We start from the raw sequence: 17,203 nt of genomic DNA, 5'->3' as shown, positions 1-17,203 counted from the left end.
ATTATAGTAAACGAAACTTTTAGTTTACGTGTAGAATATTCAACATTTTCTTGGTCAGGCCCATGTTTTCATTGTTTCCACTATAGCAGACATTTGTTTAGCTTTGATAGACATCTCCCAGGCTCAGCCTTAACCTTTAAAATCATACATCTGGGTGTTATATCATCATTTGCACAATACTTATGGACCAAAACAAACCATATTAAGATATAGTTTAAGAGAAGTTAGAAAATGTTTATTCATTGGGTATTGACAACCCTTGGGGGCCTGTGGAGGCCTCGGTTGCAATAGAAAACCTCCATTAACGCCCTCTTTCTCCCAGCCCGTTAACTGAGGGGGAGTGAGAGGGCCCTCTCACAATGAGACACCGTTTCTGGACAGTTCCTTAGCTGCCCTTGCTCACTTTTATTCCTAATGAAAAATCAAATGAGGAAAGAATATGAATCTCCCTGTCTGCCTGTTAATTTCCTTTCCATAAAATTGGCTGTTGTACAGTCACCCAAAGGGGAAATTTGCAGGAATTCATATTTACAAGTTCTCGGTTTTCCCAACAGGTGAAAATGTATCATTCTGGGGTCTGAGTATGATCTTTGGTTTACTGGACATTTGGAACCTAGCTTGTATACAGTTTCCTTGAGAGTGACAAGCGGGGAATCTGAGGAGGACAGGGATGGGACAAGAGAAGGGGGAGCAGGAGTGAGCTACAGCTTCCTCTGTGCCAGCCATGTGACATTCACGGTCTGGCTCAACCGTCACAAGAGCTGCGCAAGGCACAGGCTGCTCTCCCCATCACAGGTAGACAAATTCCAAGTTTTCACACGCGGTAGGTATGGGGCAGGCCTCTGGGTGTATCTCTCCAATTCATGGACTCACCACGGGAAAGAAATTCCTTTGTTAGATGAAAGTAGATTTAATCGGATACAGATAGCTGTCAAACTACATTAGATGGTCAAATTTATAAATATAGATTTATACATAGGATGAGAAAAACTATAAGTAAATTGACAGTTTAAAACTATTTATAAATAAGATAAATATTTATGATGTCAAATGGCAGGCTCAACTTTATCAATTCAGTAAAAAAAAAAAAAAAGTTTCAACTTTCCCAAGTTCAAAAATATAACTGACCTAGCACAGGCTTGTGGAATGGGATCGCAGAACAAAAACAAAAAGACTACGAGATTTACTTTTCCTTCTCACAGACAAAGTGCCATTTTCTACTGATTGTTAATTTTATGGTGTCCTTTAAAAAAAAGGCAGAACAGATATTATCAAACCTATTTCGTACATTGAGAAAACCACACAACAAAGGACTTAATTAACACGCTGAATGGCTTACTTAGTGAATGTCGGACGTAATATTAGCACAGGGACTCAGCTCTGTAGCTCATCATAGGCTATTTGTTCTTATGGAAGGCTCTTGGAAATACATGAGATCTCCAGACGCAAATGCACATTAATTAATTAACTCCGCAATTTTCTAGTGTTTACAATGTACCAGGGTCACAGGAACCATGGGAGACACGAGAGTATCTTGAGCCCATACCTGTCCTTAAGGGTCTTCCAAGCTGGTGAAGGGATAGGACAAACTACTTGAAAACCAGTTTTAGTCCCTTTCTGAATTATTCTTTAATGAAAATCACTTCGAGGGGAGCAGTACATGTGACAATTCAGAGGTGTGAAGAATCCCTGTGGGTACAGATAACTGTCACAGCCAATGGTAGGAGGTAAGTTTTGGTTGGGGTTTGGAGACTTGAGATAGATGAAGGAGAGAGAATAGGGACCAGGTGAACAAAGGTGCAGCTGTGGACAGGAGCACAGCACCCTGGAGAACAGGCTAGATGGAATGGAAGGTTTATTTTTGGGGGTAGTGGCAAACATATTTGGAAAGAAGGATCAGGGACCAAGAGTGTAGGACGTCTGAGGCCCAGCAAGGTGGTCTCTGCTTAAGCCAGTAGGCACCCGGGAGCTTTCAAGGATTTTTACACAGCAGAGTCATCAAATGCAAATAGTGTTACACCAAGATAAATCTGAAGAGTGTATGGTCTGAATGGAAGGAGAGAAGGGGATTAGATCAGGCAGAGAAGATGAGATAAAATAATATATGTGAAATATGTAACGCATGCTAGTCCTGATACCATTCTTATAACCTTTGCATTAGCAAAGAGGGCACAGGTGAAAAAAGAAAAGCAATACTGATGGAGTAAGTTATCAGGGTTGAGAGGGAATGACCTGGAGCCTTTGTGGACAGAATAGCTTTCTCTTCCTCTGAGGGCGGAGGAAGTGGGAGGCGATGGGTGGGGATCCAAGGACGTTTATAGACCAGATGGCAGGGAATCTATCTGACACTGATTACACACTTGGCTTTGCTAGAGTCCCCCACGTGGACCATAAAGATGAGTAAGACACCATCTCTGTACTCTCCCTTCTGAAACATTCACTTCATTTAAAGGAAGAAAGAGATACTTAACCTTATGTTTTTGAAATTCAAACATGCCCAGCAGCGCCCTACAAAAGGCACTGATTTTGGCAATAGGTACTCCTTAGGGATTTCACCGCTGGCCTTGCTTAGAATTGGTGGTGCGTGATGATACTCAAAGTTAGTCTGACTTCTAGGTAGTTTTATTATCATCTTTAAGTCATCTATTGAAAATGACCACCTTATTGCTTTCATCTGAGCAGATCCCACCCTTGGCTCACCACCAATGCCCAGATACCTGCTTTGAGGTTTTTCTCTGAAGCAAACATCAATGTATAAAACTAATTTGGGTGACAAAAGCCAAAGAGCCTGAAGGAAGCAAAGAAGTCAAGTTTAAGCCCTTCATATCCCAGATGAGGAAAGTGAGGCCCAGGTGGGTGAATGACTCATATGAAGCCACTCAATGCAGCAGTGGCAGAGCTGGGGCTGGAATCCAGTTCTTCTGACTCCTGGTTGGCCTCAGGGAGAAAGTTCCATCTCATCTACAGCCCAAGACAGCAATGCAGTGGTACCCGACTAAGGAAATGGTGCCTGGAGACCCACATGGATCCATCTGGAAACCAACTAGTATTTTGGGAGTTGAGGAAGAAGATTTGATTAATCTCCATTTTTCTTCTGTTATGGAGTCAAAGTGTTCTCCCTTTACAGGACTTTGGAGATCAGTGCAACAAATCCCTTTCTTTTTTACTTCATTCACTGTTTTTTGATAATACTTACAAAAAAATGTGAATGACCACCTTGGTCTTCTGAAGTTCTTATATTTCCTAAAGGGATGTGGTGTGTGTGCATGTGTGTGTGTGTGTGTGCGTGTGTGTGTGTATGTGTGTGTGTGTTATTGGAAATATAAAAAAAAACTTAGAGATGTGATCTGAAAACCTAAGGCAACAAAAAGGACAGTGAGAGAAAATGAAGATATAAGAAAAGAAGAGGAGAATGAACCAGGGAGTGTACCTTGAGACCCTCTCACTTTCCCAGACATGCAATGTTGGATATAATAGCAATCATATTTAAAATATAAACAGGAAGCTTCTTATTTTAAGAAATACTATGGGGAAGCTTTATGTAATATTTTGGGGAAGTAAAGAATTAGCCCCTCATTTATGTACCTCGCATATCCTGGTTTTCATATGTTGGTTTTGCTTTATTTATTTTTAATCTTTTAAAAAGATTTATTTAGTTATTTTAGAGGGCGAGAGCATGAGTTGGAGAAGTGGCAGGGGAAGAGAGAGAATCCTCAAGCAGACTCCCTGCTGACTGCAGACTCCCCCCACCCCCGGACACTGGGCTCGATCCCAGGACCCCAAGATTGTAACCTGAGCTGAAACCAAGAGTCAGCCGCTCAACCAACTGAGCCACCCAGGCGCCCACGTCAGCTTTGCTTTAAATGAGAATGTCAGTGTAAGCACATCACGAGGGCAGGCAAGGTAACAAAAACAATGTCATGCATTTGCTCAAAGGAAGCAGAGAGGAAACTTAATAAAAACCCGATTTGTGACACTGACCGCTCCAAACAATGTGGACTTTGTCGGGAAATACTCTGTTTATCCCTAGTCCTTCTATCTCCCAGAGTTTTGATGAGAATTACAGAAGATAGTATTATGTCACATCAGCAGCCCTCAAAATGTACTCAGTAAATGATTATAAAAAGTCCTGGAGTTGAAGATGACCACGGCTTGGGTCATCACCAGCTAAACAGAATCTGATGTAACTAAAAGATAGTTGCATCACAGCCAGATTCTCTGCGGGGACAAGAGAGACGACTCCCTCCTGGTGTCCATTTGGTGGTGAGCAATTCTACCCAATAGGCCAATCATCTCTGCTTCCATCATTTTTAATTGGTGACTATTCTTTTTTTTTTTTTAAAAAAAGAAACGCAACCTGGAGAGGGATACAGAAAATCTCATACCTCTCCTGAAGTCCTATGGGCTTCATTTTGAAAGGAGATGGGCAGACAGAGGTGGTGGCTTTGATCTCAGGCGAGTGTCGGCCTTGCGGGTCCACAACCACATCCAGCACCTTTAGAGGCTGCTCGGGCTGCACCATGCTGCTGACCGCCTTTGCCTCGGACTGTGCTGGTGGTAATGCCACGGGTGACAGGTGGATCTCCTGGTTTTTCTCTTTATCTTGTCGCAAGGAAAGCTGAAATTTTTCTTTTAATCTGTAAAGAATCTATAGAAGGAGATACAAAGGCTTGTTTTTTCACACTGAACAACAAAATATGCTCTCCTGTACCCCAACCCAGACGACAAACAAAATGGAGGTTTAATGATAATACACCCAAGCAAAGCCTTCTAGAATGATGTCTCAGTTGTGTGGTGCTGAGATTTTTCTCAAAAAGGATATAGTTGGTATTTCTACTTATTAAATAAACGTGTCCATGAATCTATTCCTCAAATACATATCCAAAAGAAAATTTGGCTAATTTTATAAAAGTGCCAGATGTCAGTTTGATCACATGCAAGATTTTTTTTTTTAAAGATTTTATTTATTTATTTGACAGAGATAGAGACAGCCAGCGAGAGAGGGAACACAAGCAGGGGGAGTGGGAGAGGAAGAAGCAGGCTCCTAGTGGAAGAGCCTGATGTGGGGCTCGATCCCAGAACGCTGGGATCACGCCCTGAGCCGAAGGCAGACGCTTAACGACTGAGTCACCCAGGCGCCCCCACATGCAAGTTTTTACTCAAAATGACTGAAAGGGAAGGCTGATTGAAGGAACAGCCATGAACTATGGGCTTATGACCTGTATAGAAACAGAGATCTGCATCCAGTACAACATATGAAAAGAAAATCTTGTGAAGTTTAATGAAAAAATAGTTATGCTATAAATCATAATTTCTTATGTTGGTAAATATCCACACTAGTCGTGTATTAACTTGAATATCTGGTAACTTCTTCAAAAAATTAAATTTAGGGCACCTATCAAAGAATAATTTGGATAACCGGAATTTTATTTTTTTACCTCTTTCCCCTTTTAAATTTATAAAAAAGATTATTTATTTATTTATTTAAGAGAGAGTGAGAGGAGGGGGGCAGAGAAGCAGACTCCCTGCTGAGCAGGGAGCCCGCAGGGCTCGACGCAGGACCCTAAGATCATGACCTGAGCCAAAGTCAGAGGCGTAACCAACTGAGCCACCCAGGCGCCCCTTCCCTTTTTAATTTTTAATGCATGTAGGAAAAAACAAACATATCACTTCCTCCATTCTCAGAGTCCTTTCTGGAACGGCTAATTCAATTCAGAAATGGGAGGATTGTCATTTTTAAACATTTAAAGTTATCGGACTGACTTTGCTGGGACACTCCATGGACGAAATTGCCAGAGGAAAGTCACTGTAAACGACAAACCAGACTTAACAACAGAGAGGTGAGTCATTCAGAACTAGTTGTCACTGCCCACCTAACGGCATGTTATCATGAGAGGTCCAGAGTATTCTGCTCTGAACACAATAAATGGCACCCTGTTCTTATGGAATGAGGGATACGGAATGAAAAAGTTCTCAGTTAAAAAGTATGTCCATTGGGGGGTGCCTGGGTGGCGCAGCGGTTAAGCGTCTGCCTTCGGCTCAGGGCGTGATCCTGGCGTTATGTGATCGAGCCCCACATCAGGCTCTTCTGCTATGATCCTGCTTCTTCCTCTCCCACTCCCCCTGCTTGTGTTCCCTCTCTCGCTGGCTGTCTCTGTCGAATAAATAAATAAAATCTTAAAAAAAAAAAAAAGTATGTCCATTGAAAGAAGAATAAATGTGAGGAGAAAACGGACCAGTTTTTGTGATTGAGTAAAAACATGCCTATTGCAAAAAAATGCATGAATTCCACACCTCGATAAACAGAAGTTCATGTCAATGAAACCAACAGAAAGAACATTTCAAGTGCGTGAGGTCTCAGGAAATGTGCTACCTTATAGATTTCCTGAAATAAATTTACTCCCAGTCACAAGAAAGAGGACTCAAAATTAAGAACTGAATAACTAGAAATTGTGATAGAAAAGGGAGCTTTGGAATTATGTAAAAACAGGGCGAAAATGAAATTTAATTATGTCTCAGGTCCAGCATCTCAGGTTATAGTAACAAGAGAGAAGTTTGGGCAGAGAGGTAAGAAATAGGAGTGACTGATTGTACATTAAGTGACTTCTAAATTAGGGACACGGAAGGAATCGGAGTTTGAATGGTCACTAAAAGTCCTTCTGACCTAATTATACATTTAAAAAATTGCAGTCTAGCTGAATAAATGGCTTGGCCAAAGCCAGCAGCCAGCAGTGGCCGACCCAGGCCCTAAGGCAGTTCTGACTTGCAGACCCAGCACTTTCCACCGCCTCACGGTACCTCTGGGGTTGCTCTTCGCCACGCCACAATTCTTAAAGATGGATTCCGACATCACATCTGCTGCAGGTGTGGTTCTCACCAGTGGGGCTCAACACCACCAAATCTACCTTTGGGGGATTGAAAGCTCTCTTTAAGGAAAAGGACTATGCACAGAGGGAGTAGAATTAGAAATGCATCCTAGGAATTGAACTGCCAGGAGATGAAAGGAAATCCTTATTGTCTTTTAACAGTTCACTTCCTCATAACCCGGAAACTTTTCTACTGGTGGCGTTCATTGACAAAGGTAGGGTACAGTGAAATCTTGAATTTTGAAAGCGACGGGTGCTGAATATTTCTGTGAGAAATATTACTGCATAAGAAAAAAAAAGACATCTAATACTAAGTGACAAATCTTCTTCCTCTAATTAGACTTTTACAACCTATAGGATAGAAAATACTGAAGATAAATATCCTTACCCAGGGCGTCGTGCCCTTAGGTTTGCGAGGTTTTTAATTTACTACTTCTCCTCAGTTTCTATAATCCTCGAAAGGCACTTTGCCACTACTCTGCACAAACTAACCCCTCCCTCCCAAACGGTACCAATCAGATAACACATATCTGCTAAGTTAAATATGTAATTACTAAAGGGTGAGGCAACCGAATTTAAGGCGGGATACTTTTTTTATTATGTTTTAATTTATTACTATTTTTAAAAATATTTCTTTATTTAAGTAATCTCTACACCCAACGTGGGGCTTGAACTCACGACCCCAAGATCAAGAGTCACACGCTCTTCTGCCTGAGCCAGCCAGGCACCCCTAGCTTTTTATTTCTTAATTGCAAGCCAGTCATTTTCCTGAATGAGAAGAGAAGCAAATACATCTGTACCTTTACAAAAATATCTTTAATAAAAGACACTGCATATGTTATATATTCTAACACCTAAATATAATATGCACATCAGAACATGTGTTTGCCTGTTTACATTTGGGTTTTGGAGAAGCATATTTCAAAAATGAAAATGAGAAACCCGAGGAAATACTGGCCTTCTCGATAGCTCTTGACAGGTCATTTTTATGATTTTATTGGTGTAGAACGAGCTCTAGTCCAAAGTCCTTCTTTACATCATGAGCTTCTGTTCTCGATGAAGGACCTTTGTCACATGTTTTACAGTTACATGTTTACTTCATCTCTGGTGATAGGTCAACTTTTAAACTATGTAGGATGTGTAGAGACTGATTTACATCTGTAATTAGGGAAAAGCAGAACTGGGAGACTATATAATGCTTATAAGACACTTTAAAAATCCTCAAGAGAGAGACTGGGCTGGCTGGCAAAATATGGGAAGAACTGAAAACATTGCTACTGGGCAATGGGGCCATTGTCATGGTATCCAGTTACAAGGCAGTCCTTCTCAACCAGCTGGGCCTTAGCCCTTCGGGGGCATTCGGCAACGTCCAGAGCTGTGTTTGGTTGTCATACTGGGTGTGTGGTGAGGTGCTCCTGGGATCTAGTGGACAGAGGCTAGAGATGCCACCGGATACCCTACAGTGCTCAGGACAGACCCTCTCCCCCCAGTAGAATCTCCCAGTCCCAGATGTCAACAGTGCCACTATTGAGAAACGGGTGTAGGGGCTCTTAAAAATCATCTGGTATAATCTCCTCATTTCACATTTAGACTCAGAACCCTTGAATGACTCCAGGAAGGTTAGAAATAAAAGTCTAGAATCCAACTTTCTTGACTTAATGCCTGTGATCATTCAACGCTACCATTTCTTCTAAATCCCCCCATCATTCTTCCCAATGCCTCTCCCAAAGCCTCTGGAAAAGTGTGTCAGAGATTCTTCTCTGTGCTGATCAAGGTCTGGAATACAGCAAATGCATATTTCTCTCTGCGAACACACATTGTTGCAAAGCTCAACCTAAAAGCTTATTATAGCAATGGCAAATCAGTAGCTTTGGTTTTACCTTTAAGAGCGTGTTTGAATCTCAGGATGCAATAAAGTCATTTGGTCATTTGGAAAAGGAAAACAGGACTATTGAATGAGAAAGGAACTATTGCAAGAGATAAAAAATAATAGCAGGAAGAAGAAAGCCAGAGGAACACAGAAATGAGAGGAAAGCTACCCCCCCCCAAAAAAATCCTATAAAGCTCTTTTGCTGCTTATAATTTTCATTTAAAAAATCTTATAAGTGTACATGTTAAACTTCCACCATGTTTTATGGCAGGTATATTTCAATAAAAAAAAATCTCTTAAGTAGGTAACACAAAACATCTGTTTGGGTTAAAATATGTTCCAATTTTAAAATGATGCCATCAACTAACAGCCCATAGTATTTTCTTCACAGTATTTTACAGTTAGTTCTGAAGGAGCTCATTCATTCATTTCTTTTAGTTGAGTAGACATGAGTCGATTGCTACTACATTCCAGAAGAAACATTGCAGGTGCAAAGACAGCACACAACCCTAACCTCTGGGAATTCACAGGCTTCCAGAAGAGACAGATGTGGAAAAATTACACCCAGTCAAAGATAATATAGGCATTGTCATCATCATCATCCCCTTTGTGGCCAGAAGCAGACATTCACAAGACCAAGGGTGAGGACTTTGACTCCTTTATATATGGAATCACGGTAAGGAGCCCAGACTTTTATTTTATTTTATTTTTAAGATTTTATTTATTTATTTGACAGAGACAGAGACAGCCAGCGAGAGAGGGAACACAAGCAGGGGGAGTGGGAGAGGAAGAAGCAGGCTCATAGCGGAGGAGCCGGATGTGGGGCTCGATCCCACAACACGGGGATCATAGCCCTGAGCCGAAGGCAGACGCTTAACCGCTGTGCCACCCAGGCGCCCCAGGAGCCCAGACTTTTAATCCAGACAGATTTGGGTTTGAATTCCAACCCCTTTTCTCACACTCCCCCCGACCCCAATCCCACTGTATGTTTTTGGTCAAGACACTTTTCCTCTCAGAATCTTGGTCTCCTCATCAGCAAAATTAGGAAACTAAAATACATTAAGTGTTAATGCATAGAGCCTATAGTTAATAATCCAGCATGTATATTTAAAATACTTTGCTAAGAGGGTAGATTGTATGTTAAGTGCTCTTATCACAATACAAAATAATAAGAAGAAAGAAAGGAAGAGAGCAGGAGGACACTTTTGGAGGTGAGGGTATCTCTGTGACATAGGTTGTGGTGACGGTTTCATGGGTGTATACTCATCTCCAAACTCACCAAGTTGCATCCATTAAATCTGAACAGCTTTTCATATGGCAATCATACCTCAACAAAGTGGTTTAAAGAATACATTAAGTGTTTACCACCAGGCAGGAAATTTAGTGCCAGCTTCGTACCGGTAAGTGTGCAATAAAGGGAAGACACTAAATATTATGATTATTATGATTTTTATTAAGAGGAATGTATTCTTTGCTAAATGGTTTCATTAACACAAAAAAATTAGCTCGAGACTTACGCCTACTCTGGAAAATAGTTCTGTAAACAGATCATTCCAGCGAGGACTCTATTCCCCATTCCCCCAATCCCTAGAGATTGTATATAACGAATTAGAAGAGTGTGGCTATTTATGTCCACTTCTGACACGTTTTCACTGGCTGGTACTCAGGCTGTATCGGGTGTTCTGACGCCGGATTTCCTGCCTCAGCTACCAAGACCATGACTAGAAAACTCTTTGCATGGCATATGGATGGATGGCTCTTCCTCTGGGTCCAACATGCCAGAACTTTTGTTGACCCAAACAGCTGTTTTCACGTATTTTCTAAAATTGTTCTCCAGAAGGGACCTGGCTTGTAGATATCTCTACCTACATCTCAGAAATGCCTTTGCACTTCTTAATAAACTTCGAAGTACATTGGAAGGCTTAATTTCGATGATAAATGGTGTCCTTTCCATTGTTGATTGAAGTTTAATAATGAATTCTTCTTAGTAATAAATTTCCTCCACCTAAAGCAGACTGAATGGATTGGAAATTGCCCACACATTTTTTTCTTGGAAAATCGTATTTGTCTATTTGTCGCCCCACCCACTCTACATCCACATTTGAGAAGTGCTAAATAAGTCACACATTTGAAAATGTCATGCGTGTCTAATTTTATGCCTGGCAACATACATTTTTTTTTTTTATTTTAAGGAAAGTAAACAATATGCCACATTTCAAAAATTTTGCCAAGCCTTATGTTATTGTTACATAGCACACGTAATCCACCATTACAGCAATTTACCTATAAAATTTCATCTTTAAAAAACGAAAAACCATATGCTTTTCGTTTCTGCGGTATGTCGGAAGGCTGGATGCAAATAACGGCATTTGGTCTCTCATAAATATAATTATTGCCAGAGGGAAAATTCTGTGCTATATCTTTTCTTTTGCCATGGAATCAAGAAAATTATGGGAAACAGAATTGGAATATTATTGTGTTTGAAAATCGCAAAAGTGATAGCATAACTATTACCGAGACAGCCAGGTTAAAAGACTTACTTTAAATCAAGGTCATTATCAAAAACACTTGAACATTTACACGGATAAACTTATTTTAGAGAATCACATTTGACAAGTCCCTAAGTGTGAACTGTTGACTTGTCAGTGGGATAGCTGCATCAGATAAACTTCACCTCATCTTAATCCTGTCTAGTAGGTAGTGTTTTTCTATCAGTATTAATTCCTTCCTATGTACTGCCGGTTTCTCTGTTACTTCTTAAAATGACCTTTTCTCGTTAAAGTTTAAGACTGTGGGGCACGTAGGTGGCTCAGTCGGTTAAGCATCCAGCTCTTGATTTCAGCTCACGTCATGATCTCAGGGTCGTGGGATCAAGCACCAGGTCGGGCTCCATGCACAGAGTGGAGTCTGCTTGTCCCTCCCCCTCTACTCCTCCCCTGCCTCAATAAATAAAATAAAATCTTTGAAAAAAATTTTAAGATTGTGTTTGAAAGATATCATTCTATTTTTTTCATTTACTCAAGAGTGACCAGAACACAAATCAAGTGTTGCTTCTCTCACTATCCCACCTCCAACTTGTTCCCCTCCCAAGAAATGGGAGCTCCACCACCCAGGTTCTTAGCCAAATAAATGAGGAGTCAACCTTCATTTCTTTCTTTCCTTCTCCCTGAGAATCAGTACATAGCAAGTCTTGTCATTTCCTTCTGCAAATAAATCCCAACTGTTCACTTCTCCCCATCTCCACCGCCATCCCTACTCTGCACCATTACCATCTTTGTCATTAGGCTAACACAATGGCTTCCAGAAGAGTCCTCCTGCTCCCACACTTCACCTTGTGCTCTGTCGCCAACCATTGTCCACCAGGAGAGCACCTGCTCTTGTAAATACACATGTCAAATCGCATCGAAGCTCTGCTTATAACTTCCAGCTTGCACCCTTCTTGTTGAACCAGAGAGACTAGCTTCTTCCCACCCCAGCTGCTCCACCCACCGTACCCTCTGCCTGTGAGGCCCTGGCCCCACATTTTCACATGTCTCGAAGTCTCAGAGTGCTCTGTCCCGCTCACTTACTATTATGGGATCTCTTCATGGCATTGAACAATATTTGATTTTAAAAAGAAATGGATAGACTTTATTTCTTAAGAGCGGTTTTAGGTTTACAGAAAAACAGCAAAGAGTACAGAGTTCTCATATATCCCCACTCCCCTACTCCCCTCAACAATTTGCCCTATTAACATTTGGTATTAGTGTGGTTACATGTGTTACAATTGATAAGCCAGTATTGATATGTTATAATTAACTGAAGTCCGTAGTCTCGATCAGGGCTTGCTCCTTGGGTTGCACATTCTATGAGTTTTAAGAAATCCATGAGGTCACGTATTCGCCACTACAGTATCATACAGAACAGTTTCACTGCCCTAAAACTCCACTGGGCTCCACCCACTCATCCCCTCCCCTGCAACCTCTGGCAACCACTGATCTCTTCACTGTCTCTGTGGTTTTGCCTTTTCCAGAAAGTCAAATACTTGGAATCATATGTATGTCCACTATTTGATTAAAAAAAAATACTAACTTAATTATTGTCTGTGTCCCCCTCCAGAGTACAGGCCCCACAAGCATAGGGACCTCATCTGTCTTGCGCTCTCCTTGGCCACAATGCCAACCACAGGTCCACAGTGGATCCTCTGCAGAATCTGGATTGAATGAGTGGATGAATCTACCTGCCAACCCACTAGAGAGCAAGCACCCATACTTTTGAAACATTCCTTTCTTGATTTGTTCCGGTGACTTTGGAGCAGACTTATCCAGGTTTCTGACTTTTACAGTGGTGCTTTGCAGAAATTGGGAAAAGAATAGTTGTTGTCTGCTCTCAAGTGGTTGAGAGTGTGGCCACGACAGGTCCTCTTGCTCAGGAGACCAATATGTCCTGTAGGGATTTATCCAGTCATGCTGGATATGCAGGAGCTCCCTGAGTTAGAGATGCAGAACCTGGATCGTGTCCTACAAGGTAAGAGCAAACTCTGCTCTGCCCCTTCCCTCCTTGCCTTTGCTCTGCTCGATCTTATCCCTTTCCTGCCTGAACAATCTCTACTTTTAGCACCCTCTACCCTTTCTATTCTCCTCTTCCTTGCATCTTTTCATCTGTGAAGCAGAAAAACACTCTAATTGTGGCTGACAGAGAGAAAACAGCACTCAAGATTTCCTATATTAAGGAAAAGAAGAACCACATATTTTAAAGTGCAATTAACTATAACAAAAAAACCACACCTTCTAAAATACTAAAAAATCCCCAGTGATCTCTGCCATAGTTTCCTTGTCTCCTTAAATGCTTTCCCTTAATCTCCACCATTTAATACACAAAAACTGATTTTCTTACTCAATTCTTAAATTATTCTTTTGTTTATTGTGTCACGATTTCTAGAAATCTTTCTACGAATCTTCCCATAGGAGACAGATGCCTCTGAATCCGTGATGATGGAAGCTCGAGGATGCCCTTACTACTTCCTACATTTAGACTCGAGGAAATACACCCATCATCCCCCTATTCAAGGCCTTAATTGTTTTATATCCTTCAAGTTTAGACCTACACAACCTCTGTCTTTCCCAACTAAGCCCTAATCTTTCTAACATAACCCCCTTCCCAGCAGGGGATGCATAAGTGAACAAAAACCAATAAGACACTTAGCAACACTATTGGCTGTGGAGAGTAAGTAACATGATGTCTTTGGGGGGACATTTAAAAGCTAAGAAGGAATATTTTTGAAAATGTACAAAATGAAAGAGAACATAGCACAAAGGAAAAAAACATTAAAACCCATTTGTAAACTTCAAATATTTTAAATTACATCACAGAATTTTCAAAAGAATAAGAAAATCTTACCAATGTATTTGAAAAGTATCTCTTAACTCATTCAATACCAAATAGCACTGCCTAGTTTAGTGGATTTATTCTGGGTTCCTTTTTTTAATTAGAAAATACTTTTAAAGGCTACACATTTGTAATTTGTAATTTATAGAGCTATCTGCCGTGTATACTTTCATCCTTTCTGTATTGATTCACCTAAAAATTTAGTTGACAGTGAATGATCTGGTCTTTGAGCCTATAATCATCTCCTTTTAATGCCTAGAATTTTGTAGAATGCTATCTAGGTCCTTTAAAAATAAGGAAATCAACCACTATTAAAGATGTAAGCTTGCCCCTAAGACATGTTTCTTTTTCAATTTTTTCCTGAGTTCCAATAAAGAGAATATAAAAGAAAAAATAAAGTAAGTCCAAAGTGTACCCACAAGACTTTAATGACTTTGAGGGCTCCAGTGACCTGGGTAAATCACTTTCTAAAGCTTCACTCCAGGTTGATCAAGCTACTAAAAGCCTCATCACAATCACAGCCTTACTCTGCGCAGGTCAGAATCCGTAATTCCATAGGTTTTCCTTAGCTATCACTCTGCCGTCAGGTAGGAATATTCCCCATCTAACAGGATCGTAGCTTTGCTTCTGTTCCCAGGCTTTTCAACATTCATTTGAATGGCAGTGTATCCAGTAATATTAAGCAGTGGCTCAGGAAGGGATAAAATATATAAAGAAGCAAACTTACCATCAAACACGTTACTATAATAACAAAGATGCTGAGAAAAATGACAACAGCATAAAATCCTTCTTTGCTCCAGATTTTGTCCGCTTCATGCTGCCCTTGTAGAACATTTTTCTTTAAAAGCAAAACAGAAAGTCCAACGTTAAATGAGAGTTTGAGCAGAACGGCATTCTTAGCAGACACTGAACATATTTTCAGCTTTATTCCATTCAGTGTAGTAGAACACACCTACATCCCCCGCAGCCAGAGCTGCTTCTCAAACTGATCTAAGACAAGGACTGCCGTCCTTATACATTAAGGGATGATGTTATCTCCCGTCCAGGAGCAAGCATGCCTGACACGGCAAATTGGGTCCCGGACTTTGTAAATATCCCTCCACCAGTCTCTCTCGGAAATTACCTGGTTCATTAAGTGAGGGAGTTCTGTTCTTTTCTGTGTTGAGGAAATTGTTTCTGAAGCTTTCCTTACTCTGTTTTAAGTCCCCTCCCACAACACCAACACCCTGGCTTCCATGCAGCTCTTGACTTTTAAACAAAAGTGAAACAGGTGCAAACAAAATCTCATGATGCCTTTATAAACAGAGCAACGATGTCGGCATCATTTCCTTCTTTTTTTTCCCCTCTTTCATCAAATCTTTTTTTTCCCCTTTAAATGCAGTCCACTTTGTCAAAATCTGATTAAATATCACCTCGGCCATACGAAGTGTTAGGATATAATATTTTATTTAAAGCAACAGAGAACATTGAAAAGTCTAGAACTGTTTGGTAATAAAAGGTAAAATAAATAATTTTATTTATGCTTTTAAAATTGTTTGGCTTACTTAGTGGGTGAAAGGGTGGAGAAGAAGCCGAATGAAAGGTGAATGAAAGTCTTAGTTTTATACCTACTAGTATCCCATCTTAGAATGCAATTAAATTTGATAATTCAGTGAAATTTATAGAGTTATAGTTAAGGAAACTTCAGCTTGAAACCAAATGGTCTACAGTTAGGAAAAACATAAATGCTAAATCAAGTCAGATGCTTCTGCACCTTTAAAATTCCATTTTGTTAAAGTATGCCTTTTATTCCCTTTAGTGAGAATACTTGTCTGTCCTTGGATCTTGTCTCCCACAACTAAGACTTGAGCAACAGAATATATTGAATGATGAAAACCCACATGGAGCAGAGGTCGTGGAGGATGAGAGGTTATCTCGGGCGCACCAGTGGCAGATGAGTGCCCAGCTTAATGTGATCCCTGGGGTGACCTCAGCCTATACCACGTGGAAGAGAAGATCCACCTAGCTGATCCTCATTGACCCACAGGATCATGAGAAATCAATAGTTGTCTCAAAAAAAAAAAAAAAAAAAAAAAAAAGCCTTGAACAAAAACCTGTCCTTGTAGGTGTCTGAACTTTGAAATTATTGCTAGTTATTTTTCAAGACTTTTTAAAAAATAAAATACATTCCATGTTTGTAAATTAGACAAAAAGAATATTTGCTTTAAAAAAAAAAAACTACTTTATGAAAACTTTTATCCTGGAACTCAAGTGAGTGTTGCTGGGGACTTGAACAAAACAAAACAGAGGGGCGCCTGGGTGGCTCAGTCGCTAAGCGTCTGCCTTCGGCTCAGGGCGTGATCCCAGCGTTCTGGGATCGAGCCCCACATCTGGCTCCTCCACTGGGAGCCTGCTTCTTCCTCTCCCATCCCCCCTGCTGTGTTCCCTGTCTCACTGGCTGTCTATCTCTGTCAAATAAATAAAAAATCTAAAAAAAACCAACCAAACAAACAAAAAAACAAAGCAGAAAGGATTTTAGAGTTCAATTGTGATTATAAAAATGATTTGAGGGAGACTCCTAATGCTTGAAGGAGTTGAGTTTCTATTTCCTTTGCTTATAAGACACTGATATGCTCGCCATAACATCTTGCCTACGTTCTAAGACACAGACAAATTCATTGATACAACAAATGATTTGTATATCTTATTTTTTAAAGATTTTATTTATTTATTTAAGAGAGAGGGAGTGAGTGGGTGGGTGGGAGGATGAGCAGAGGGAGAGGGAGAAGCAGGCTCCTGGCTGAGCAGGAAGCCTGCCATGGAGCTTGATCCTAGGACCCTGGGATCATGACCTGAGCTGAAGGCAGATGCTTAACCAACTGAGCCACCCAGGCGCCCCGATTTGCATATCTTTTAAAAACATGTAAGTGGTAAGTTGAGAGAGAATCTGAAAATACTTGCTCCATGAAATGATTAGAAACCAAGTATCCTGCTGGAAAGGAAGTCTTGGATTCAAGTGGTGACTTGTCTTTTACTCTTTGATCTCAGCCAGATCGTATTTAATACAATGCCTCTATAAAATAGCTGGAAACTAATAGAAAAGAAAACTCTTGTAGAAATC

General features: G+C 40.6%; 1 protein-coding gene across 2 annotated transcripts in view; it reads right to left on the bottom strand.

Annotated features, from left to right (window-relative positions):
• Positions 1–17,203, bottom strand: part of PTPRR (protein tyrosine phosphatase receptor type R) — a 236,535-nt gene that overhangs the window by 82,489 nt on the left and 136,843 nt on the right. Inside the window, exons 1-3 of one of the 2 annotated variants that reach the window (XM_026500028.4) lie at positions 15,227–15,371; positions 14,831–14,941; positions 4,386–4,648 (exon numbers count right to left, since the gene is read on the bottom strand). In XM_026500028.4, coding sequence (XP_026355813.1) covers positions 4,386–4,648; positions 14,831–14,941; positions 15,227–15,235 — 383 coding nt within the window. In that variant the 5' untranslated portion in view covers positions 15,236–15,371. Of the gene's footprint in view, positions 1–4,385; positions 4,649–14,830; positions 14,942–15,226; positions 15,372–17,203 lie in introns of those variants that run through there. The other variant, XM_026500025.4, reaches the window with a different exon arrangement.

The sequence above is a fragment of the Ursus arctos genome, unplaced genomic scaffold, assembly GCF_023065955.2.
Source record: "Ursus arctos isolate Adak ecotype North America unplaced genomic scaffold, UrsArc2.0 scaffold_21, whole genome shotgun sequence".
Lineage (NCBI taxonomy): Eukaryota > Metazoa > Chordata > Mammalia > Carnivora > Ursidae > Ursus > Ursus arctos.
The sequence above is the reverse complement of the archived record's forward strand: the minus strand, read 5'-3'. Positions and strand labels throughout refer to the sequence as shown.